This window comes from Crotalus tigris, unplaced genomic scaffold, assembly GCF_016545835.1.
Source record: "Crotalus tigris isolate CLP2741 ecotype Arizona unplaced genomic scaffold, ASM1654583v1 scf7180000024391.5723578, whole genome shotgun sequence".
Lineage (NCBI taxonomy): Eukaryota > Metazoa > Chordata > Lepidosauria > Squamata > Viperidae > Crotalus > Crotalus tigris.
Window position 1 is genome coordinate 716,076 of NW_024100561.1, and position 25,654 is coordinate 741,729.

The 25,654-nt window shown below is 38.7% G+C and overlaps 1 protein-coding gene and 1 long non-coding RNA gene across 3 annotated transcripts; one reads left to right on the forward strand and one right to left on the reverse strand.

Annotated features, from left to right (window-relative positions):
- LOC120301721 (serpin B3-like) lies at positions 1-25,550 on the reverse strand. 2 transcript variants are annotated; one of them, XM_039329277.1, is made up of 8 exons: positions 23,247-25,550; positions 19,485-19,669; positions 15,638-15,688; positions 15,025-15,168; positions 14,085-14,202; positions 13,048-13,190; positions 12,667-12,822; positions 9,454-10,079 (listed from the first exon to the last, which is right to left on the reverse strand). In XM_039329277.1, exons 2-8 carry the CDS (start codon positions 19,650-19,652, stop codon positions 9,681-9,683), a joined length of 1,179 nt encoding a protein of 392 aa, XP_039185211.1. In that variant the 5' UTR covers positions 19,653-19,669; positions 23,247-25,550; the 3' UTR covers positions 9,454-9,680. The 2 variants fall into 2 exon arrangements, with proteins under 2 accessions (XP_039185212.1, XP_039185211.1); XM_039329278.1 differs by lacking the exons at positions 9,454-10,079; positions 23,247-25,550 and adding an exon at positions 1-438 and having other exon boundaries at positions 19,485-21,259.
- On the forward strand, positions 436-2,964 carry LOC120301722. The gene is made up of 2 exons (XR_005554989.1): positions 436-2,048; positions 2,709-2,964. It is a non-coding gene; the product is annotated as an uncharacterized LOC120301722 (long non-coding RNA).
- Positions 25,551-25,654: the final 104 nt, after the last annotated feature.

Sequence of the window (25,654 nt, forward strand, 5' to 3'; positions counted from 1 at the left end):
TGCTGTCTAACCCACTTTTTTCTATCTTATCGAGTAGTAGGTTGTGATCTACTTTATCAAATGCCTTACTGAAGTCCAAGTAAATTATATCCACAGCATTCCTCTGATCCACTAATTTTGTAAATGCCAGCATTTACAGCCCAACAGAGGAATATAGTTAACAAACAAGGAATAAATAAAGTATTTCAGTTTCTTAATTGTACCACTGAAGCATCGGGCCAAGATCACAAGTAACTCAGCAAACCAATATGATATTTTACATATATTCTGAAAACACTTCGATAGGCACAGGTCAACTTACCAATCCAAAGTAGTCTAGACAGAACCATTTTTGACTTGCTTTGCAACAGTGTCTACTTCATGCTATGCATCTTTTTGGGTCCTGTTGACATGGAATTTTCAGAGTACTTTGAAGGCTTACTGCATTTTTCAATCTACCTGGAAAACATTCACTTGGTTAGAATGTTTATTGGTGGAGACAGGAAACATACCAGATGGCAAGTGTTACTAAGTCAATCCAAATATGAGTTAAGTCCATCTTCTGGCTCCTCTCTGATTCAAATAATTATGAATGTAATGTTCTGTAGCATGGCTTCCCAAATATACTGATGTGCCAATCACACTATTCTAGGGTAAAGTTGACATGCCTGGACAAGCTAAGGAGAAATCCATGCCAGAAATAGGACTCAAGATTCAAGGAAATACATAGTTGATTACTGTTTCATCTCATATGCAGTCACCTGCTGCTCTAACAGTCACATTCTAACTCTGACAGCCTGGTTCTGATTCTTGGTGGCTCACAAAATTAAAAGGAAATTACAATAAAATAATTAGAAATAATAGATGGCAAATGGATTGAAGCAAAGTGTCTCATTTCCTCAACAAATGTTTGTGTGAAGAGCCAAGTATTCAGAGCTCTGAAGAATAGCAAAGTGGGGTTTATCAATATCTTATTCCAGAGGGCAGGTACTGTTAACAGAGAAGTATGCTTTTTCAATCCTGATTGATGACATTGTTTAAATTGGATGGTGCCAACCCTGCAGATCAAATCAGTCAAGCAAATGCTAGGAGAAACAGACTCAGCCCAAGGTGATTGAGGGCACTCCTTGAATCATGTCCAGAAGCAAACCATAACCAGTGAAGTTCATGAAGCAGAAGTATTACCTGGGCATATCAAAGCATATCCATTACTCCTCATATTCTGGACCAGTTGAAGCTTCTGGATGCTCTTTTAAGGGCAGTCCCATGTAAAGTATATTGCAGTAATCAAGCTGCAAGGTGAGTAGGGCAAGAGTGACTGTCTGAAGGACACCCCCCCCCCATTGGAAGGACCATCCTTTCATACTCAGTAAAAAAAAATAACAGTCTCTTTAGGTAGTTGTGTAGCAATAGGTGACATAGGGGCTGATCTTGATGTAGGCTTCTAGCCCAAGAAAATTCCACACAATCTGGTGCAGCTTATGGGCAATATACTTGATGAGATTTGGCAATCCTGGTAGTGGCCTTGTGGAGTAAACTAAACTCCCTTATCGGGGAAATAGGCAACATATAAATTTAATAAACCAGATAGGAATCACAATCAAATGAGTGATTCTACTTTACTGTAAAGTTGCATTGACAGAACTTTGCTTTTTCCCAAAGGCAACTAGACTTTCTTGGGGTTTTTTCCTTTGAAAATATTTTGCTTCTCATCCAAGAAGCTTCTTTAGGTCCAGAACTGAAGAGAAATACTGGTCTATAGTATTATATAAAAGGTCTAATTGCTAATTCACAAAAAAATAGACAACTAAAATCCTGGCACTTATTGAACCAACATATATAGTGGTACTTTAGTATTCCACTGCTTCAAAACTCATCAAATTTGGTACTCAATGCATTTTGATGCAAAAATGTCATCCTGGTACTCATCCTTTGATACTCAACATGCTGCGATAAGAATAGGAACTGCCACAGAGGACAGAGAGGAAGTTGGCCATGCTGAAAAGGTTGCTGACATAAGAAAAGGGACAAACAGGAAGTCCTTCCCAGCCTAAACAAAAGGTCACATGGTAAGTCACATGCTTTATTGGGTACTTATCATTTTTAGTACTCGTTGCGCCTCCCAGAACAAATTAATGATGAGTACCAAGGTACCACTGTATTGGAGAAAATAAAGGATTCAATTTCCTAAATTACTACATAGCTTTTAGACTGTCAGTTTTCTTGACAAAGGAAATTGTAATTTATAAAATGTGTATTTAGCAAGGAAATGTCAAAAGAGCAGTTTAATATAACACTACATTTCATAGCCTTTCAATTAAAACATATTGCTTTATTATGTTGAAAGTCCTATTTAAAAATGGATACAATAATCACATTTACATAATTATTTTCTGAGTGTAATCCTGTTTAATGAAAAAATGATATTAAACTGCTAGGAGGAGAACATATAAAATCCTTTTTTGAAGTGTTTTATTCAAATGAGATGAAAATGGTGCCCAAAATTAGCATCATGTCCTTCCCTAAGAGGACACCAGTCTTTCTCAGTGAATTAAGAGGTGGTGTCGGCCCTTTGAGATATGTGAAGTCAGGAAGCAGAATCCACACACACTACTGGAAGAATGTGAGGGTGATCTGGCTGTGACACTACTATAACTCTATTTTATTGATACAGGGCATAATAACAGAATCTTGAAAGCCTGACTGTTTCCTTCTTCCTTCTTTTATAGCAAATCAAGTCAAGATGGAGCAATCTTGAGCTTTTTCTCATTCTCCTCTCTTCAGGACTACACTGGTTTTTAGCTAGCAGCTGTTGAATTCGTTCTTCAGAGCCATATCCAAGCTCCTTTACAGTTGGAAAGAGAAAAATCTGTACAGATTTAAAAGGATAATTTTCACTCATTCATTCTCATTAACAATTTAGGATTACATAAGATACCACATGCAAACTGTCTATGCTTCTCAAAATAAATATTAATATGAATAGTATCTAAAGATTTCTGGAATGCAAATCTGGAGTTTAAACCATGTATGGGAATAAGAGCTTGGGAAAATATTATATAAAATAGAAATACTCTATCAAGGCAGAAACCTTTTAAGATGCATTTCTGGAAAAATCAAATTTTCAATAAAAATGTCAAAATCTATATTTGAGGATTATTAGAGGAGATGTGAAAATAGTAGAATTTTCTGGCACATTTGTTGAGAATGTCCAGACATCCAATACTTTTGGAAATTAGTATTTTAGTTAGTAAAACTAATTAGTAATTTAGTTTTACACCCTTGCCTTTCTATTAGTATTTGCTTTATATGCTATTTGGCAGCAATTGCAAAATTAGTAAAGAGAAATCAAGGTGATCATCACGACCATGCAATCAATTACATTTATATTATATTTTCCTCCAGTTATAGTTAACTTGTGTAACCTGTTTAGCATTCAATATCCTACCGGCATATGTTAGTATTATATATATGTTTGTGTAGGTGCAATTAGGTAATGTAGCTTTGATTAGTTTTAGACTTTCTTTAGCATTTTAATTTTTATTTTCTATCCCGCCTTTATTTTTTTTATATAAATTACTCAACAAACATATCTAATATTCCTTCCTCCTCCTATTTCCCCACAACAACAATCCTGTGAATTGGGCTCAGAGTGACTGGCTCAAAGTTAGCCAGCTTTCATGCCTAAAGCATGACTAGAACTCACAGTCTCCTGGTTTCTTTAATATATCTTGTTCTAGTTAATTTTAAGAATAGAATAGAATAGAAGAATAGAATAGAATAGAATAGAATTTTTTATTGACCAAGTGTGATTGGACACACAAGGAATTTTATCTTAATTTGTGAACCTTTATAACAGCGGTTCTCAACCTGTGGGTCGCGACCCCATTTGGGGTCGAACGACCATTTCACGGGGGTCGCCAAACAACGTGATCCGCCATTTTTCGTCAGCCGGCGCATGAGGCGCCGCCACGCATGCGCGCCGCGCAGGGGTGGCGCATGAGGCACCGCCGTGCATGCGCACCGTGCAGGGGCAGCACCACACATGCGTGTCGCGCATGGGCAGCGCATGGGTGGCGCCGCACATGCGCGCCGGGCAGGGGGTAGCACTGTGCATGTGCGCAGCCTGCTAATGACCGGGGTCGCCGTATAAAAAGGTTGAGAACCACTGCTTTATAAAAACTGCCTTTTTTCTAAACCTTGTATTTTGAGTTTAAAAAATCATTTTAAAGTGCTTTTCTACATCTAGTGATACTAATAGTCCTGATTCCAGTTTTACTGATTGTGTAGCTAATATATAAGTTCGCAATATAGTATTATCCAAGGCTTGTCACCCTTTTATAATGCCAAATTGCACATTAACAAAAATAATACTATTTGTAATCTACATGCTCAACATTCTGGCAGATTCTCAATATTTAAACAGAAGGTTAGGCAAGTTGTACAATCAGAGAATCTTCATCAGCCTTCAAAATTGGTAATTGAAGCCTCATTGGAGGAAGATGAAAAGTTTATTTCAAAAAGCGTCTTCAACAATAGAGCAAATAATTTTTATATGTGTTATACTACTGAACAGTATAGTCACTATGACCAGTAGCATTTCGTGTTTACATACGTTTAATAATTATCTATTATGCCCCTGACGAGATAGAGATGCCACTGATAAATAGCTTAGGCATGTGTGACTTATTAATTTATTTAAAACATTTATATACCCACTCATCTCATTTCAAACTCTCAGCAGCTCTCTATCAACATTTAAACATATCAAAATAATTTTGAAATCAACATCAAAATTGTTAGCATATTTATCTATTCAGACCACCTAACACTCAGAAAAGTTACTGCATTTTAAAAATAATGAGTTTGTTTCTCATTTTTACTCAATTTTATAAAGTATAAAAAATAAATCCTTACTTATTATATCACAGTCATTATATAGTTTTCCTTAAGCATCCATAATAGTACAAATATTTTTTTCTGTTTTAATCAGGAGGCCCATTGTCTGCTAGGTCTTTAATCTGATAAATCATTCGATTGAATATTTAGAGAAAGCTGGGGGCACATCCACTATCATAGATTACTAATTACTTTGATTATTATATTAGACTCCTTCATGGATTAGTGCCTTGTCGTGGTGAAGGGGCTTGCGTAACTCAATGTAGCTATGAGCTATGCCATACAGGGCCACCCAAGACGGACAGGTCATAGCAGAGAGTTCTGACAAATATGATCCACTGGAGAAGGAAATGGCAACCCACTCCAGTATCTTTGCCATGAAAACCCCATGGACAGTACCAAAAGGCAAAAAGATATGACGCTGGAAGATGAGCCCCTCAGGTTGGAAGGTATCCAATATGCTACTGGGGAAGAGCAGAGGGCTAGTACTAGTAGCGCCAGAAAGAGTGAAGCGACTGGGCCAAAGCCAAAAGGATGCTCAGCTGTGGATGCATCTGGTGGTGAAAGGAAAGTCCGATGCTGTAAAGATATTTTCTCCATAGGAACCTGGAATGTAAGATCCATGAATCAAGGCAAGCTAGACATGGTCAAATAAGAGATGACAAGACTGAACATCGACATCTTAAGAATCAGCAAACTAAAATGGACAGGAATGGGTGAATTTAACTCAGATGACCATCAGGTATACTTTTGCGGGCAAGAATCCCTCAGAAGAAATGGAGTAGCCTTCATAGTCAATAAAAGATTAGGAAAAGCAATACTGGGATACAATCCCCAAAATGACAGAATGATCTCAGTTTGAATCCAAGGCAAACCATTCAATACAACAGTAGTCCAAGTCTATGCCCCAACCACTGGTGCTGAAGAGGATGAAATTGACCAGTTCTATGAATCCCTACAGCACCTTATAGAATTAACACCAACAAATGATGAAGAAAACCATAATCTTGGTTTTCTTAATGTTGAGTTTCAAACCAATTTTTGCACTCTCCTTCTACACCTGCATCAAGAGGCTCTTTAGTTCCTCTTTACTTTCTGACATTAGAGTGGTATCATCTGCATATCTTAGGTTGTTGATATTTCTCCTGACAATCTTAATTCCAACTTTTGATTAATCTAGCCTTGTCTTTCTCATGATGTGTTCTGCATATAAGTTAAACAGGCAGGGTGACAGTATACAGCCTTGCTGGACTCCTTGCCCAATTTTGAACCAATCATTCGTTCTGTGTCCAGTTATCACTGTTGCTTCTTGACCCGCATATAGGTTTCTCAAGAGACAAATAAAATGGTCTGGTACTCCCGTCTTTTTAAGAATTTGCCACAATTTGTTGTGATCCACACAATCAAAGGCTTTTGCATAGTCAATGAAGCAGAAGTAGATGTTTTTCTGGAATTCCCTAGCTTTCTCCATGATCCGGCATATGTTAGCAATTTGAGCTCTAGTTCCTCTGCCTCTTCAAAATCCTGCCTGTACTTCTGGTAGTTCTCCATCTACATCAGCGGTTCTCAACCTATGGGTCGCGACCCCATTTGGGGTCGATCGACCTCTTTTGCGGGGTCGCCAAACGCGGCGATCCGCCATTTTGTCTCTTCCGGGGGGGCGCCGTGCCTCCGGGGGGGGCGGTGTCGCGCACGCGCACTGCGCGTGGGGGTGGCGGTGCGCCTCCGGGGGGCGCTGCCGTGCATGCGCGCCGCGCGTAGGGGCGGCGGCGCGCCTCCGGGGGCGGTGCCGCGCCTCCGGGGGTGGCGCCGCGCATGCGTGTGGCGCGTGGGGGTGGCGCCGCGCATGCGCGCCGCGCGCAGGGGACCCCGCCCCCATGTGCGCCGCGCGCAGGGGACCCCGCCCCATGCGCACCGCGCACGGGGGCGCCGCCGCGCATGCGCGGCGTGCGCGGGGGCCCGCCCCCATGCGCGCCGCCGCGCATGCGCATAACGTTTGTGTGACGGGGGTCGCCATCACACAAACGTTGAGAACCGCTGATCTACATACTGCTGGAGTCTAGCTTGTAGGATTTTAAGCATAACTTTACTAGCATATGAAATGAATGCATTGCCTTTCTTTGGAATTGGAATGCAAATTGACCTTTTCCAATCCTGTGGCCACTGTTGAGTTTTCCAAATTTGCTGGCAAATTGAGTGTAGCACTTTTACTGCATCGTCTTTTAAGATTTTGAATAGTTCAGTTGGAATACTGTCACCTCCACTAGTTTTGTTGTTGCTCAGATTTCCTAAGGCCCCATTTCACTTCACATTCTAGGATGTCTGGCTGTAAGTCAATGACCACTCCATCGTGGTTATCTGGGACGTTAAGCTCATTCTTGTATCATTCTTCTGTGTAGTTTTGCCACCTCTTCTTAATCTCTTCTGCCTCTGTTAGGTCCCTGCCATTTTGGTCCTATGTCATGCCCATCTTTGTATGAAATGTTCCCTTCTTAACTCCAATCTTCTTGAAGAGATCTCTGGTCCTCCCTATTCTATTATTTTCTTCTATTTCTTTGCACTGTTCGTTTAAGAAGGCATTCTTATCTCTTCTAGCTATTCTCTGGAATTCTGCATTCAATTGGGTGTATCTTTCTCCCTTGCCTTTCGCTTCCCTTCTTTCCTCAGCTATTTGCAAAGCTTCCTCAGACAGGCATTTTGCTTTCTTGCATTTCTTTTTCTTTGGGATGGTTTTAGTTGCCACCTCTTGTACAATGTTGCGAACCTCCGTCCATAGTTCTTCAGGCACTCTGTCATCAGATCTAATTCTTTAAATCTATTTGTCACCTCTACTGTATATACATCAGGGATATGATTTAGTTCATACCCGAGTGGCCTAGTGTTTTTCTCTCTTCAATTTAAGTCTAAATTTTGCAACGAGAAGCTCATGATCTGAGCCACAGTCAGCTCCTGGTCTTGTTTTTACTGACTGTATAGAGCTTCTCCATCTTTGGCTGCAGAGCACATAGTCAATCTGATTTATGTGTTGACCGTCTGGTCATGTCCATGTCTAGAGCTGTCTCTTGGGTTGTTGGAAAAGAGTGTTTGCTATGTATTTTCTTGACAAAATTCTATCATCCTGTGCCTTGCTTCATTTTATACTCCAAGGCCAAACTTGCCTGTTATTCCAGTTATCTTTTGGCTTCCTACTTAAGCATTCCAATCCCCCATGAATATAAGGACATCCCTCCCCCGGAGTCCACAGGTGTGTGAAGGCAGGGGCCATTTGCTGGTCTTCAGGGGATGCCTGTTTTTCTCCCTCCCTCTTTACAAATATCTTCCCGCCACTCTGCTCTTAACACTGTGCGGGTCTTGTCCAGCAATTTACAGTGGCCTTTCAAGCCATGGCCACTAGCAGCAAAGCCACCAGCCGTACTGGCTGCCTGTCCCCCTCCCCTTGTTCCTTCCTGGGCACGGCGGGTGGGAGTGAAGGAAGGAACAAAGAGGGAGGGAAGGAAGGGACAATGAGAGGGAGGGAGGAGGGAAGGACACTCATGCCATGATCCTTCCCCAGCACCTGTTTGTCGCTCCATCCATGTGCATACCGGGCCTGTTTTTTGTCCTCTCCTCTCTTGCCCCTCCTCTTCCTTTTACCTTCGGTGCAGCTCCAGCTGATTCTTCCTCCTCCTTCTCCCAAGGCTGCTTCTTCTTTTTTCTCCCCTCTCCCGCCCAAACTGCCTCCTTTTATATCCCTTCCTGTCTCCACCCCCCTCCTCCTTTCTCTTCTGGGTGTGCCAGAAGTGCTGATCCTAGGGCCTTTGCCTCACCCCAGCAGCTCTGCAGCTCCGAAGAACTCTCTCAAGGCAAGTCCTGTGGTGCACCACTTTGGCTCATTTCCTCCCCCGTTACCCTGGCTGGGCTGGGCTGCTTACCACCTGCCACGTGGCAATGTACCACAGGTGGTATGCGTACCACAGGTTGAAAAGCCCTGATCTACAATATATGATTACTACCCTGATATTTCCAAAAGTCCTTGAAAACTAATAGTTTTCCCGAGGGTAGGATGGACATGGCACTTTATTGGTTCTGTGTGTGGGAAATCACCCCTCCCCCCAAAGAAGGAAATATTAAAAGGGCAGAATATATTTTCTCAAAGGATCTTAAAGAGGCAGAAAAGCATGCCCAGTTTTTCTTAATAGCTCCAAGTCTCCCTCCCCCAAGCAGAAACCAGCTCTATAGAAATGCAGATATAATAATCCATTCAGGAAGGTTGGAGCCCTTCAGCTGGAAGCTTAGGGAGACAAAGACACCTAAAATCTATATACCTCACCCAAACTCTAGGACAATAGGATTAACCCACAGATACCAAAGGGGCACACTCAGGTCAAAGTACATGACACAGGAAATGTAAAGCCTCAAACAGGAACAGGAAACAACTCCAAACAAAAGCCCAAGAGGATATAAAACTCACTCCCTTCTACATGTGCTCACTCTTTTCTTCCAGAGCCATCTTTCTGTCTGGCTCTCCTTTCTAAAGCATTTGCCATGTTGTTTATTCCCGGCTTGGACTGGACCCTGATAAAAAGGAGTTTAATACACAGCATAAGAAAGTTTATTATGGATACATCACTTTTGCATTGGAGAGGAATTGCAGAGAAACTCACAAAGTAAAAGCTTTTACCCAGGTAGGCAAATATGAAATTGATTTTGATCACTTGTAAGTTTAGACAAGATACTATCTAAGATGAAATAGAATTCAGAACAGAGAAAGCTCCACTGCTCACCACACCTGGAAAGATATTTGTTATTATGGCAGCACCTGCTCACTCTGGCACACAAATCCTGATGATTAAAAGGATGATGCCAGTGGAGTTATGTCTCAGAATGCCAATGAAAGGATTATTAAAGTTAACCTCAGCATTACTCCCACGAACTATCTCTGCACGAGAGGCAGCAGCTGCATGTACACCATCTTCACTGATTTTAATGCAACCTTTAAACTTAAAATCAGACACAAACAAGTTAGGCTTCCGAGATATGAAAGATAAATTGGCTTTGCCTGGCATAAACATGTCATTCACTCCCATTCCCATCAAGATTGGTTTCATTGAATATGTATCTTCCACACTGAACTTTGGCAAGCAAAGTTTAATTCTTATCTCTCTCATATTTTCTGAAGAAGTCCATTCTTGAAGTGTTTTATAAGTGAGCTTCTTTGTAATCTGCCAAGTAAAATAGAAACTAAGAGTGAAAAAAAAATCGGTGAAAAAAAGAACAAGACAGTTTTCCAAAATGCCAAACATCTGCACAATAATCACATTATTGTTTCGAAGTTACCTAATACATTTATCTGCTGAAATGCTACTTTTTTTCAACAGTGCATCTAGGAAGAAGGTGTCTTGCTCCAGAGTTGTGAATATGTCTGCTTACTTGGATATTCACACTCTTATAGGCTGCCAGGAAGTCACAGTTTATACATTCCCTGTAACAGAGGTTTCTCTGACACGTAAACAAAGGCAAATAATCCAGACTCCTTGCTGAAGGGACAAAAAAACAAGCCCTTTTAAAACAAAAGGCAGAATTTCAAGAGAAGTGATGGCTGGGGTTCCAACCAATTCCCAGTTCCCACCAACCTCAGATTAAAGTCTGGAATCCCACCAACCTCAGATTAAAGTCTGTAATCTCTATAGAGATAAAAGGCAAAAAAAAACTAGCATTGCCAAAATTCAAAAGATTTCACTGATTGACTCTTTCTCTTAATCCGTTCTACCTAATAGAGGTTGTGAGAATGCTGGTGGAGAGAGAAAATTACTGCATGCATGCTGCTTTTTATTCATACAGGAATAGTGAAATAAAAATGCTGGACATAACATACAAGGGGTTTTTTTCCATCTAGGTTTTTTTTTTCCCCTCATCCATTCATGTCACCCAACAGAGCAATGTCTTTCCTAAATCATATTAATTGAATATGCAGGCATTAAGGGTAGAAGGGGCAGGTTCAGCCATCAAAATGCAGCTTGTGCCAAATACCAGGCAAAAGTTCAGAATAGACTCAAGAACCTCCTAGTACTAGCAGGTATCATTCCAGTAACAATGGTGGCCATTGTTACTGGAATGGCTTAAGAATGGGTGGCAGTTGGAGTAAGAGCACCACACTAATAAAAACTGAATCTCAATAGTACACACACATACACACAGAGAGACACTACTAGAGAAAGAACAATGTTGTACAAAAGCATACACAACAGTTTGCTCCGTCCCTTTTCCAAGCTTTGCATAAGCTTGCCAAACAACATGGACATGTATTTGATATACTGGTCGATGTAGAAGAGATAGGAACATCTCTTAGACATAAAGTAGTGTTCTCAGTACATCACTGAACGTGGGACTAGACACAATCCAGTAGTCTTGGGGAAGACTGTTGGACACAGGAGATAGGTAAAGGAGAATATTTGTAGCTCAGGGTTGAATGAGGGGTCCTTGGTGCTCTCTAAGCTTAGTTGTTTTCTTGCAGAAGTTTCATTATCCAAACTAGGTAACATCATCAGTCCTGGTACTAGCACTGATGACGTTTGGGCAATGAAAGATCTGCAAGAAAATAACCAAGTTCAGGGAGCACCAAGGACACCCCCCCCACACACACACACATGGAATAGATTTGTGCAAAGATGTCCAATACCTCCATGTGGGGATTCAATGTAAGGAGATATATGTGCCAAGTCACATGGGCCAAGTGGCTGCAGAGAGTCACCCACTGCAAGAGAACAATTGACACCTGCCTTCCCAATTATGATGAGAGAAGACAGGAATCTGGGAAACCTTCCAATCAGTGGCTTTAAGGAGTGATTGTCTGAAAAAGTATTTTTGCTGATGCTGGATAATAGGCTATATTCTGGATAGTGGCTCTATCTATCTATCTATCTATCTATCTATCTATCTATCTATCTATCTATCTATCTATCTATTATCTATCTATTAGCTAGCTAGCCATATTGATAATGGGAGGTCCTCAAGGTAGTATTAGCAAATTTTAGCTAGTGTGGCACTAGAAGAACCAAAAATAATTTTGCACCAAATAATTCCTGCTACTCTAGGCTAGCTAGGAACATTGATCTCTAGACTACCATTGCAAGCTAGTCTATTGTTGCCCACAAACTAGGGAATATGTTCAGTATATTGACACATTTAGAATACTACAGTTAGTTATTATGCTGATCAACAATATGAGAAAAAACATATACAAGCTGAGATCTGAGAATTGTTTAGGAATAGAAACACCATTTCCTGTAATTCTATGATTTTTAAAAAGTTGTAGATGTAAGTTCAGGGATGTGTGTTCAGATCTTTTACCAAGCATAATATATTAAAATACAGATAGCCCTTGAATTATGATCACAATTGAGTCCAGGTTAGGGTTGTAAGACGTGCTCGTCATTAAGTAAGTCACCATGCCCAATTTTGCAACCTTTTTTGTGACAGTTAAATGAATGCAATGGTTGTTAAGTCAATGCAACAGTTGTTAGGAAAATCATTGTCTGCTATGGGCATTTTTTTTTGCTGCAAATTGGGAGTAAACATTGGTTTCCAGCATAATGAGAGCTGGTTGCCAAGCATCTAAAATTCAGTTATGTAATGTGGAAGACTGGGAGGTGGGGGGGGCAATCTGGCCATCAGAACTTAGATTCTGGTCATAAATAGCTCTAGGGAGAGTCATTGTAACTTTGAATGGCTGCTAACTGATTAGTCATAAGTCGAGAACTACCTGTATACATATCAATTTCACTGCGAAGAGTTCAAAATTCAAATTACCTCATCTATATTTTCCTTAGGTCCTGGCAGAATAAGGAACAAACTTAGCTCTTCATTTTCACAAGGAAGCTTCAGCACTTTCGCTGATGGATTCGTTATATTAGCTATGTTAAAATTGCCCTCTCGAGTCATCATTTCCACATAAATGCTCCGACCCTATAAAAAGGAAAGCAGTGCTTAAAAGTAAAAAAAAAAAGCAATATCAGGAATTTCAAGATGAAACGTAGAGTATAGTAGGCCAATTATAATACCAATTTTTCACCTCACAATCTGTTAATTCAGGATAATATATAGATTTCATGTTCCCACTGCAGTCAACAAGGTTGTTACTTTTAATTTTTTGACAGAATTGTGGCTTCCCTGGATTTTCATATACTCTACCTTGCCAGTCCAAAAGACTGCTCTGTGTGTATCCTTTGGATTAAACTGTGTCCTCCACATTCCTTTGAAATTGACAGCATTTACTAATACCAGGAGAGATGATGGGTCAATGGAGTTAGCGGGATAGAAATTCTTGATTGCACCTTTCGGGAAAGAAATTGAATGAAAATATCTGCAAATGGTGCAATACTGTCAACCAACCACTTCTTTCTACAACACAATTTTCAAGTCGGAGAATAGAAAAAAACTACATAAAACATCAAAATCCAAGATAAATGAAAGAGTGAAAATGTAAGTTTAAAATGAACACATTTCATTCATTCATCACATTTATGTAGCCACCCATCTCACACAGGTGACTCTGGGAAGTATACAGTAAAAAACAGAACAACAATGTCTTAAAGCAAGAATAACACCAGAGAGGCACATCACACCAGAGAGTGTTTAAAAACTCAGACAAAATGGAGCAGTTTTGTGGATTCCCTGTGTCCAAGGAAAGGTTGGCCCCAACTTGCAAATCCTTTTGCTAAAGCCATGGATGAGGGTCTCAAAAGCTCATAGGACTGGAAGGCCTGAACCTCTGAACCTCTGTTATATGGCAGACTGGCGTTGCCTTCAGGACCTACCCCAGACCATAGGTTAATTTTCTCTTCTTAAGCACCTTAGCGGGGCATATTCATTGACCCTTCCCCGCTCTACAAAACCTTTTGTATATACATCTATATTATTTAAAATTCATGAATGACCTTTTTGGCCCCAAGGTTTGCCAAGATTAAAGTGTCAGGTTAAAGTAGACAGGAACTGGCCTCATGATCAGAAGGCCATTCTCTTCATCTCACTCCATGGTACATCAGTCCATAAAAATTCACTGCACACGACTGATTCTTCTAGCAGCAGAAAGTCCGTTGTCTGTCCTCCTCCCCCATTAGTTCGTAATGACTAAACATTCTGCTTCTTGGTATTCAGACGGGGAAACCCAACGAGACTTCCTAACTGATCAATGGCAAATGAAATGAAAGAAACCTATAATATCTTACCATTGGTTCGGCTTTCAACCCAGGAATTAATTTTCTCTCTAACTTTCTCAGTTGCATTCATAAAGTCAGCGCTTTCCAATCCCGAATTGTATATCTCTTTAAGGCAACCTATGTAGTCCTGCACCAAATGAAAGAAGACATATCAATATGTTCATTCACCTATTATGACATGCCCTTAATCAATAAATCTAGTTGACACTGGTTATTCGCTTTCTGTGGCTTTCAACTGCAAAGTTGAAAATAATCCTAGAGCTGGGGAATTCTGGAAGTTAAAGTCCACACATCTGAAAATTGCCAAGGTTGGGAAACACTATCCTAGAGGAATGAAATGTCTAGTGTTTGTATGGTATCATTACCTAAAAAATTGGGTAGACGTAGCTACGAAATCACCAGAACTTGAGTTCAGCTCAAAGAAAACCTCATTTGTCAAAGTGTTACCTCACTTTATCATCTGCTATTTAACTGTTTTTAACATTTTGTTTGCTGTTATGCAGAAATGAAAACTGATGGAAAAAGAACATGGACCTAGATTTTGACATTACTTCTAATAATGGAGTGATGCATGTTATTGGCCCGAGGTGAAGGAACATTTTCACATGCATTAAATCTAATATGTAACCCAAACTTTTGCCTAGAGCTATTGCTCCTGTTTTTCTTTTAAGTCAGTTCTAATTAATTTTACTGACTGAAATACATAGTCAGAAAGATATGTGGCTGCTTTGAGCTGCTGACTATTATGAACATTTATTTATTTATTTATTTATTTATTTATTTATTTATGAGACTTATATACCGCTTTAAGTGCAAGCACTCTCTAAGCGGTGTACACCAGTAAGCAATGTATATATATATATATATATTTACATTGCCCCAACAATCTGGGTCCTCATCCATCAATATTGGACGGAGAGGGGAAGAGAGAAAAAGTGTTCTTTCCTACCTCCTTGAAATCACAAATGTTTGATCCATATAGCCGGTTGACTATGTTCAGCTCATAGCTTTTGGAAAGGTGATGAATGGTTGACAGGAGTTGCTGGAACTGCTTATGAATTCCTCCAGGTTTATCACAGCGACTCCCCAAAAGCTTCAAGCAGCAAAGGATAGCATATTTATAATCATATAAATATATTTGCCAACATACTCCAAAATATTTACATTTACCATAACTCATAACAGAACAAGTCATAACAACACATATATGACAATTCTCAGCTAAATGATTTCAGGAGATGAATAGATGTTTTATTTTTATAGCAGAAGTCCTCTTAGGGGTCATTGTCCCGATCCTTGAGATATTCTCCTTTAAAATGCTAGTCTAGGAAATGAATAATTATTCTTATCCATTACCTTGTGGACAATACATGTTGGGCACAATCACTTAAACATCATAACAGATTTGGGTTAGGATATACAATTCTGATTGCCAATATTTAATATTTCTTTGCTAAGTAAGAAATTATTTTCTATTTTTCAAGTGCTTAGAATGCTTTATACAAAATAGTTCATTTAATAGAGTTAGTGGTAAAATGAAATTCAACTGATAATTCTCTTACAGGGATATCTGTAGAGGTCTCAGGTCCTGTCCAATGCGAAACGTGAAGAACCTGCAAAACAAAATATATCAGTTGTGTCCCAATTTGTCTTTGTTGGGTATAAGATCAGGCTGAAGCTGCCGTACCTAAAGATGAAGCAAGCCTGGAAACAGGGTGGCCAAGAAAAGCTCTCTTAGGAAAAGTAGTTAAGATGGAACAAAGTTGTTAAGTAAACAAAGGAAAAAATGTCACCTGAACCAGACAAAAGAAGTTGGATGTTTTACAGATGGCATCTTCTACCAGCAAAGTTTGCCAAGATGTTCCAGAACAATTCGCCAACATGCTGGAAATGTAAAAAAGTACATGGAGCATATTATCATTTATGGTGGACATGCCCAGTTACGAAAAAATACTGGACTACAATAAGAAAATGGATCGAAGAAATAATAGATCAACCCGTAGACTGGAAACCAGAGATCTTTTTGTTGGGTATTTTAAACAGAAAATATACAGTATTAAAGAAATATGGTACTTAATTTTACATATACCGGTAATAACGGTGGCAAGAATAGCATATGCACAGTGCTGGAAAAATGAGAATATACCATCAGAAGAAGAAGTGATAAGAAAAATCCTGGACTGTGCTGAGATGGACAAATTAACAAAAGAGATAAAAGAAAAGGAAGACACATGGAACAAGTGGTATGACTGGCTGGAGACTAGAAATAATAGAGGAGAATAAATATGGAAAGGTCAAAAGTGAAAATATGTGTATAATAATGTATAATAATAATAATATGAATTATTCTTAGTAAGAAGTAGAATAGGAAGGAAGAAAAATGTAAATAAGAAACAACGAGGCAATAAGGACAAATATTCTAAAGAAGAATAAGGGGGGAAATGTAAATAATAAATTACCGTTACGTAATAGCTGTTAAAAAGGGGGGGGGTATACTGTGTGTGTATGTGTGTTATGTTTTGTTTTGTTGATTAAAAAAAAGAAGAAGTTGGACCTGAGCATGTGGGAAACCCCACCCCAAATCCTATGAACTGCTACCAGACTTGTAAACCAACAAAACAAGGACTTTGGGGGATAAAAGAGATCCCAAAGCCTACCCACTCTGGGAGTCATCTTTGAATCCAGACTTAGTGGCTTCCATCCCTCTGGTTAGTGTCTGCCAGCCTAGGACATGGGTAGGTGTGAATGAGAGTATCTCTGTGTGTGCACACATGCTGTGAGTGGGGGAGTGAGTGATCATAAGCCAAATCTGGGAGGACGCGTGTAACAGGGACTTCTTAGAACAAACATGCAAATTCTCCCAAATGTTCACTGATGAAGAGAAAAGGGAAAGGAAGTGCAGCTGTTAAGACATTTGGGGTTAAATTAGATTGACCCGCTTTTTTCAAGCTCATCTTTTTCAGATGTTTTGGACTACAAATTTTACCCCACCCCCCCACCCCAACAACCTGGCCAACGATAATGGGTGATACAATGGAATTCTCAGAGCTTGGAGGAGAGGATGGATGTTTCCAAAATATTGCAGAACATGAAGAGATGGGACATTCCTTTCATAGCTATAAACAGGTAGCACCATCTCTGCCATGCCCACAAAGCTATCAAGATTGTGTAACCTAACTCTTTTTTCCCCTCGCGATTCACCTGATTAAGTAACCTGTCACAATCAAGCTTTCTTGATCGGGACCGCTGCCTGTGGCTTTACAGGTGCCAGAAATAGAAAAATTAATGAGTTTTTAAAAGTTATTTAAAACGTAATGGGGTTTGTATTTTTAGTATTATTATTGCAATATGATGAGCAAAACTAAGAGTAGTGGAGATATGTCCATTTTGGAAATTCCTTATTTTCCTGCTAGTCTTAATATCCTCTAATGAATAGTGCTTCTGCAGAAAGTTCTTGAAAAATATTTGTGTCCTGTTAAATTACACGGAGACATGACCAGGCCATTTGGACTCTTAAGTGTTGTCTCGAAATGGCAAATGTATCTTTCAGCACCTGGCATAAAAACAAGAAATGTGGGCAAGCTCTTAACCACGAAAACTTGTTTGTCATTGTTCATGGTTAATCATACGCCATCCAATAGGGGCTGTGATGGCTCATGTGGTTAGGATGCTGAGTCAGAAGACCATTGAGAGGTTGACAACTTGGCAGTTCTAAACCTGAGAATGATGAAATGAGCTCCCATTAATTTGTCCCAGCTCCTGCTCACCTCGCAGTTTGAAAGCATGCAAATGCAAGTAGATAAATAGGCACCACTTTGGTGGGAAAATACTGGGAACATGAAAGGAACTCACTCAGGCGTCCTCTGACCAATGATGATGTTGGCTAATCCTAAGCACCTTGTGCTTCTGACATGAAAGTAGTAGTATCCAAGAATTATTTTCTGCTAGAAGCAAGAGACAAGGTGTTGCCCTCTCAGGATCCTAGAGAAATAAGTTCATCTGACTTAATGCTCAATACTGCTTCAGTTGTTACTGAGGGCAGCAGGCAAATTTAGAGAGCTCATGACATGCTGAAGTCTGATTTTCAGTTTGCTGCTGAGGGCCACGCAATATGGACTTTCTAATACTTGAAATAGGGGTTTTGTAAGTACCGTAATATTATTACATCGGTTAGCTAACATGGGTTTTCTTGTACTGTATTTTAATTTGCCTTCTTTTAAATGTATTGCTGGTAATTTGCCATAAGCCTTAACCTTCAAGAATGTAAAAAGCCTTTCTTTTAAAAACTAGGACTGGTCAAAGTGTTTGATACAAGTATTTGAGTCCAGCCCTGGGAAAGTCATGTCAATGTATCTCACTAATATCTAGCCTGATGTTTTTCCCTTGCAAATCTTTCTTTTACTTTTACTCAGAATACAACACTCTTTTCCATTCTTGTGGTCACATATTATTGAATATCTAATTTTTCATGACGTAACTGGAGAGATGATTTTTCTTAATCCAATCAACTTTTACTTTGAAATGTCTTTGTTGTGCAAACTATAAAAAGAAATGTAAGTCAAGTTCTCTCTCTAAGAGAATCTTCTTTATCTTGGAATATTTCAAAACATCTTACTGTCCCAATTGCTTAATTGAGGTTGAGCATATCAAGGCACAAATATAGAGCCATATTTGCACATGACTGATTCTTCTGGATTCTGATCGTCTTGCATCACATTGTCTACTTGTTAGGGTTATGATAATTTTCCAAAAAGGTATTGGAAAAACCATTGCTCTGTGTCATTGTTGCTGAGCTGGAGGGCAGAAACATTTTAGCCACTCATCCTCTCCCTGCTTTACACAAAAACAGCCACTCATATAAAGCTCTAAAACCCAGGAAGATAGAAAAGACAGGAGTCTTCTATGGGGCATTAAATTGATAGGCCATTGCCATTACTGGATGCCAGGAATTTTGGGAGATTTGTCTATGTGTATCTCTGTGTGTGTTAGTTATGTATTAATTTTACTGGCTTTGGTATAAATATTCTAACCCACCAGGAGTTTTGTTGGAATTGGCTATCAGTAAGAATGAACATTAAGTAAGGAGGTATATAAGTAAACATTTTCTTTGTGCACGGTGGCATGGTTATTGCAAAAGTGCATAGTTTTCTTTACATTTGTTATATCATTTCCTCGCTGAAGAGCTATAAGGATTCCTTTCCAAGGAATTTTGGAAAGTCCAGTTGGGAAGAAAGGCTGCTAATAGATATTTTCCCATGATTCCATGCAGATATTCATGTGACAAGATACCAAGAAGAAACATTTTCTAGCAATAACATAGATGGGATTATATGTGTGACCTCTAATTAATAATTTAATAAGACTTAAAATAACTATTTTTAAGGAACACAAGTACTTGAGGACACCTACCTGTCTTATTTGATCAGCAGTGGTTCCTTTGCAACCAAGGAGGACTGTGGCCAGTCCCAGCTCCAAACCCAATGGGCATGAAATGATATTTCTCTCAGAGTTCTCCTCCATTTGCTTTTGCAAAAGGTCTACAGCAAATCTGTAACTACACTCAACAAAGGATGTCATGGTGGAGCTAATAGTACCTAGAATTATAAAGAAATGAGATCATTAGTTTGTATTGATATTCATTTTTTCCCTTTGTACAAGAGGGAGTAATGGAAAATGAAAAATACCAGCTAATCTATAATTGCTGCATGAACAAACTATACTCATCGTACATTTTTATTACTTAGCACTTCCTTTTTCTTTGTCTACATTCACACTAATGTGAATATGGGCCAAATGAATATATCTGAAGCTTAAGTATCTTCTATTATATTTGGAAATTAGAATTCCTAAGCATTCAAAACACTTTTTAAGGAATCATAATTTGTTATTAAGTTTGAGCTAGCAAAAGTCATGATTAGCTTGAAGTCTTGTTTATTTAAAAAAAAATCTTATCAAAACTACAGCTTTGCTTCCCATGTTCCCATAAATTAAAATTGATGCTAAACCATGTCTTCATTCATTCAGCAATGAACTGGGTGAGCTGAAAACTGAATCAGCTGCTTTCAAGCTGCTTATGGATGCAGATTACTGGAGAACAAAAGTGAGGGATGGGGGAGGTATGTTGACCTTATGCATCTATGCAATTGTGTCGGAGGCACTGAAGTGTTTCTGAGTTGAAACAATTAGCCGGTGACATCACCGTTGCCCAGTGGACACCCCATTGGGAGCTCCTTTCATGCCCCCATTAATATGCCCACCAAAGCGTGCCTATCTATCTACTTGTAATTATTCACTTTTGAATTGCTAGGTTGTCAATGACTGGAGCTCACCCCATCATGGAGCAGTACTCGTGTCTCAAATGTGGGCTTGCTGATTTCCAACCAGTGTCCTAACCACGAGCCACCATACTTCTGTCAGGCTTATGAGGAAGTCCAGACAAGAAGCTGGATCCAGGACTATTACCTGTATCTTTACTGTAAGAGTTCATTAACAGAATCTTGCAAGCCTGAAAATACCTATCCAGTCCCTCACTTCCACTCTCCTGAAAACTAGGGTCGGTCTCTTCTGGGATACCTTTGCCATCCCTCCCTATTCAGACTCAAAATTTGTTCATCACATCTTCGTCTCAGCTGCAGCAATTCCTCCTGTCTCCTAACATCATTCCCACAAACCATTACAAAAAGAAAGACCAGGGTTTAAAGTTTAAAAATATGGTTCACTCTCCATTTATTAGAAAGCCACACCAGTATGTAAATAAGGCCACTGTCTCTAGCAACCTTGCAGCCACCCCATTGTCTTCATTAATTTCCAGGAACCCAAAACTGGGGGCCACACATTTTTTTTTTATATGATCAAGCTAAACTATTTTGGCAAAAATGGTAGATGAAGTATGGCAGTGCAGTTTAATATGAAGCCATATTTGATTAAGTCTGATTTTAAAAGGTTGCTCCTATTCCTATCGTGTTTCTACTTTGGAAAGCATGCAATTAATGTGATCTGATATAGGAAGGCAAAACCTGTCACCTCTCGTGGGGAAAACATCTGTTAAGGATGTTTGCAAAACAAACAAAACCACATATTTGGGCAAGCACAACTTATAACCAGCAAAAGTGGCTCCAGTTTCCATTTATTGAGGATGAGAATGGCAATGCCAGGTATGGGGAGAAATTTGATATATCAGAAAGATAAAGCAATAACATTTAAACACAAAACAGGCTTTGAGGGCTATATGAGTGAGTGAGTGAGAGAGAGAGAGGGAGATATATATATATATATATATATATATATATATATATATATATATATATATATATATATATATATATATATTCTGGCAAATAAAGTATACCTTATTTTATTGTGCATTCAATATTGTTATTTCATCTTACATTTATTCAGCACTCCCTTATTATTTCCTTATTTCTCTTTTTTTTGGGGGGGGGTTAATTATTATTACTTTACATCTGCAACCCTAGCCCTATTTGCATGGGGACTACTGTACTGTGGGAATGATGCTAATTAGGATTTTCCTTAGACAAGATTCAGGATTAATATCCAGTGGAGTAGCAAAGCTGAAATAGAAAGAAAAGCTGTCTTCGTGAAGTCTAATCAGAAGGCACAGATAGGTAGGAAAGTTAAATAAGTGTCCTGGACACGTGTCTTAGGAAGCAGGATGATCGATTAAAGAACCCGACATATCATGTTGTGGCTTCTTTAGATGAAAGTTATACAATTGGATTTGGGTTCACACAAACCACAGTATGGCTTCCTGGGTTTCTTTCAGTCGGTCAAATGCAGCTTATACAATAAGATGCAGTTCAGTGACTAAGGCATCCAATTGTTTATAGCTTTTATGTTCCTTATTTTGAAGGTCTAACATGATGAACTGCTATTGCAGTAGAACACAACTCAATCCACTTGACAATTGAGGCTATATCTTGTTCACAATGGCCAGAAATTATTCTGATTCTTCTTGAACAGATTTCTTGTGGAGGAAATTTTCTTGGCTTGATCTTCTTTACTCTTTGGCTAACTCAGGGGTAGGCAACCTTGGCTCTTTTATGACTCGTGGACTTCAACTGGCTCAGGAATTCTGGGAATTGAAGTCCACGAGTCATAAAAGAGCCAAGGTTGCCTACCCCTGGGCTAACTTGATTCTTATCTGATTAACAATGGAGTCTGACTTTAACTCTCCTTTTTTCCAGCATGCCAAAACCGTGAATTCATTTTAAGAATTATATTCTTCTTTCACCTGAGGTTTTGAACCAGGTGCATGGTACATGTATTCACACGTCCAGGTGAAGGATAGTGTTTTGATTGCATATGCCTTTTGATTCCAATTTCCCTGTGCAGATCTCCACAGACACCAGGAAATGGGCAGGACCAGAGCAATATCAGAGTGAGGAGTCAACCCTGACCTTTTTGGTGATTAAATGGACAGATCTATACTGTTTTCTTTGTAACATTTTTAGAGACGACTTGCCAGTATCTTCTTCCTTGGATTGAGAGAGGTATCTGGCCCAAAGTTACCTAAATGGCTTCATGCTTGATTAGGAACAAAAACTCAGGTTTCCCATACTTAGTCTAGTATCTTAAATCTTTAATGCCTCTAAAAACTAACATGGATTAGATAACATTTGGCCCATAGTACAACTGATGGTTTTAAATAAGCTTAGAGAAGGTCAAACATGCACCTATATCATTGGATGCTACAAAAGCTTTTAAAATATCACTATTGTGAATACATGTAACATCTGGAGGAAATAAAATTCTACATAAATCCTGGCCAGCAGTTATATTAATATATAAGATGATTTTCCCGGTAAACATTTTTTAATCCAAGAAGCCTCTTCTTATTAAATACTGGTATTCAGAAAGACTTTCGCCTCACATTTTAAGACTTGTTTATGTGTTTATTTATTTGATAGATATGTCTGCCCGTCTCATCATAGCAGCCCTGGATGGCTAACAGCACCTAACATTTCTCCATGAGTGACTTAAAATATCCTCAGTTATTACCTGCCCACCAATGAAACTACACACAACCTCTCTCCATTACTGTTATTCTAGCACACAATGGCTTGTTGACCATAAAGGAAAAGAGGAGAAAAAGCACTACTTCATGAGTCAGGAAAAGGATACTTTGATATTCCAGCAAAGATCTCATCTTACCTCTTTACTGTATTCAGTCTTGATGCCAAAGCAAAGGTAGCCCAATGCTTCCTTGACTTCAGAGGTGGTACCGTAATCTGAGGCTGCCAGTGAATGAGATGCCTTCAACTGAGGAAGTGCAGATATTTATAATGAACCACTTCAAGACCCATGTCTGTTTACGCAACATTTGCATTTTGAATCCACAACAGTTTGACTAAATTGCATTATGAAACAGCATGCTGGGCAAGCTGGAAATTTGTAATTATATAAACTAAATATTATAGATTCCTACATGCACTGCATATTTAATCTGGTATTATGAAGTTTAGTACATATTCAGTAGATGGCACCAAAAGCGGAACATCAAAAGCAGGTCCTTTTTTTTTTTAATTGAAAATGCTTGGGAATAGTGCCAGGATCTCCTGAGACTGCAACTATCTTCTTTGTTTCTTCGTTTGTTTGTTCAGTTCTTGTGACCTCTTATCTCAGTCAGTGATTCTGGGTGGCTTACAGTTCAGAAAATACATTACATTTGCATTTTGAATCTGCAACAATTTGACTAAATTGCATTATGAAACAGCATGCTGGGCAACCTGGAAGTTTGTAATTATATAAACTAAATATTATAGATTCCTACATGCACTGCATATTTAATCTGGTATTATGAAGTTTAGTACATATTCAGTAGAAAGCACCAAAAGTAGAACATCAAAAGCAGGTCCTTTTTTAAAAAATTGAAAATGCTTGGGTATAGTGCCAGGATTTCCTGAGACTGCAACCATCTTGTTTGTTTGTTTGTTATGACCCCTTATCTCAGTCAGTGATTCTGTTTGTTTGTTCGTTTGTTTGTTCAGTTCTTATGACCTCTTATCTCAGTCAGTGATTCTGGGTGGCTTACAGTTCAGAAAATACATTCCGATTAAAAATTAAAAAATATATATTAAAACAACAAAAATGGTAAAACAGTAAAAATATGAAAAGCTTCCAAATTCAACATAAACAAGAGCAAATATTTGGCGAGTTAGCAATATAGCCAGAAATTGGGGCCCTTAACACATTCAGTGCTCCAAGCACGGGAACATAACCAGAAAGAATATATAATAATTTATTTGCTTATATTTGCTTTACAGATTTAGCAAAGTAAGTCTATCAAAATTTCAAATACAAGAGCCAAACCTAAGGGTGGGAAAAGAAACAAATGGTTTATGTGTCAATAATTCTGTTTGTACTTTCGCTTGTCACTCAGTACAAAAGGACCTTAATATATTCAAATATTTCTTACTGTACACCTTAGCAAGAATCAGTGACTAATGTTCCTCCTTTTTAACAAGCACATGGACTCTTATTATTATAGTCATTGAAACAGGAGGTACATTCTGTTCCTGTTTCATAATTTAAATTTTCTTAATAATGCATGGAGATGAGTTGTCTAATAGGAAAATATCCCTACTAAGACAGTCTGGAAACACGTAGGCAAAAGTGTCCTGAGTGTCAGAAGCAAAAAATATCAACAGAAAAAATAGGAAATATAAACTGATATCCCTTAACAATTGTATTGAGATTGCAAACATCTCCTTCATCGACATTTGTCTACAACCCCTACTAACTAAAGTCCCCTGGCAAGGGTCTAGTATGTTCATTAGTGTTTTAACTCACTATTATTTTTTGTTTCTATTTTTTTCCCCACTAGAATCCTAAAACATTTACTGGACGAGTTTATGGGCTTGGGGTTTTTTAAATTGATTTTTGCATTACAAGAAACTGAATTTGTACTTTTCCTATTAAAAATAAAAAAAGTGGTGTTCGTTTTAAAATCTTTTTTTTTGTAAATGTATATCTTTATATTTCTTTATTTGAAGGTTCTGAATAATTCTGTTTTTAAATTGTCAGTAGGCTGGCTTTGAAGATCCAAGGACAGAAATTGCCTGTCTGTATTCAGACAGGAACTTTCTGGCACCCAGACAATGATTCCTAGTCTTTGTTTCCTGCCCCGATATTGACTAGATAGAATCAGACAGCTATATACCCATTGTGACAGATTTTTTCAAATATTGCATATATAAAAAATATGCACAGCAGCAATTTGCATACATTCAAACATTATACAGCATCAAACTATAGAAATCATCTTTTGTTTAAGGGCGTGAAAATTGCCTAAACTTCCAAATAATATTTAATAGGTTGCTTTGCCTGCTTAGAATTGCTGTGGAGCAATGCTTGTTTTGTAAAAAAAAAAAAAAAAAAAAGGTGCCGGAACTCACACGTCATACAACCCGCCTTGCCTACTCTGCAAGGTTTACCTTTGTAGTTGGAAAAAAAAAACCTCAATTATAAATTATAAGAAGGCATTTTAATAATCTTTTGGGTCATTTACCACTGGCATACCCATTTAGTTTAATGAGTGGAAATGTCAGATTTCTATGTGC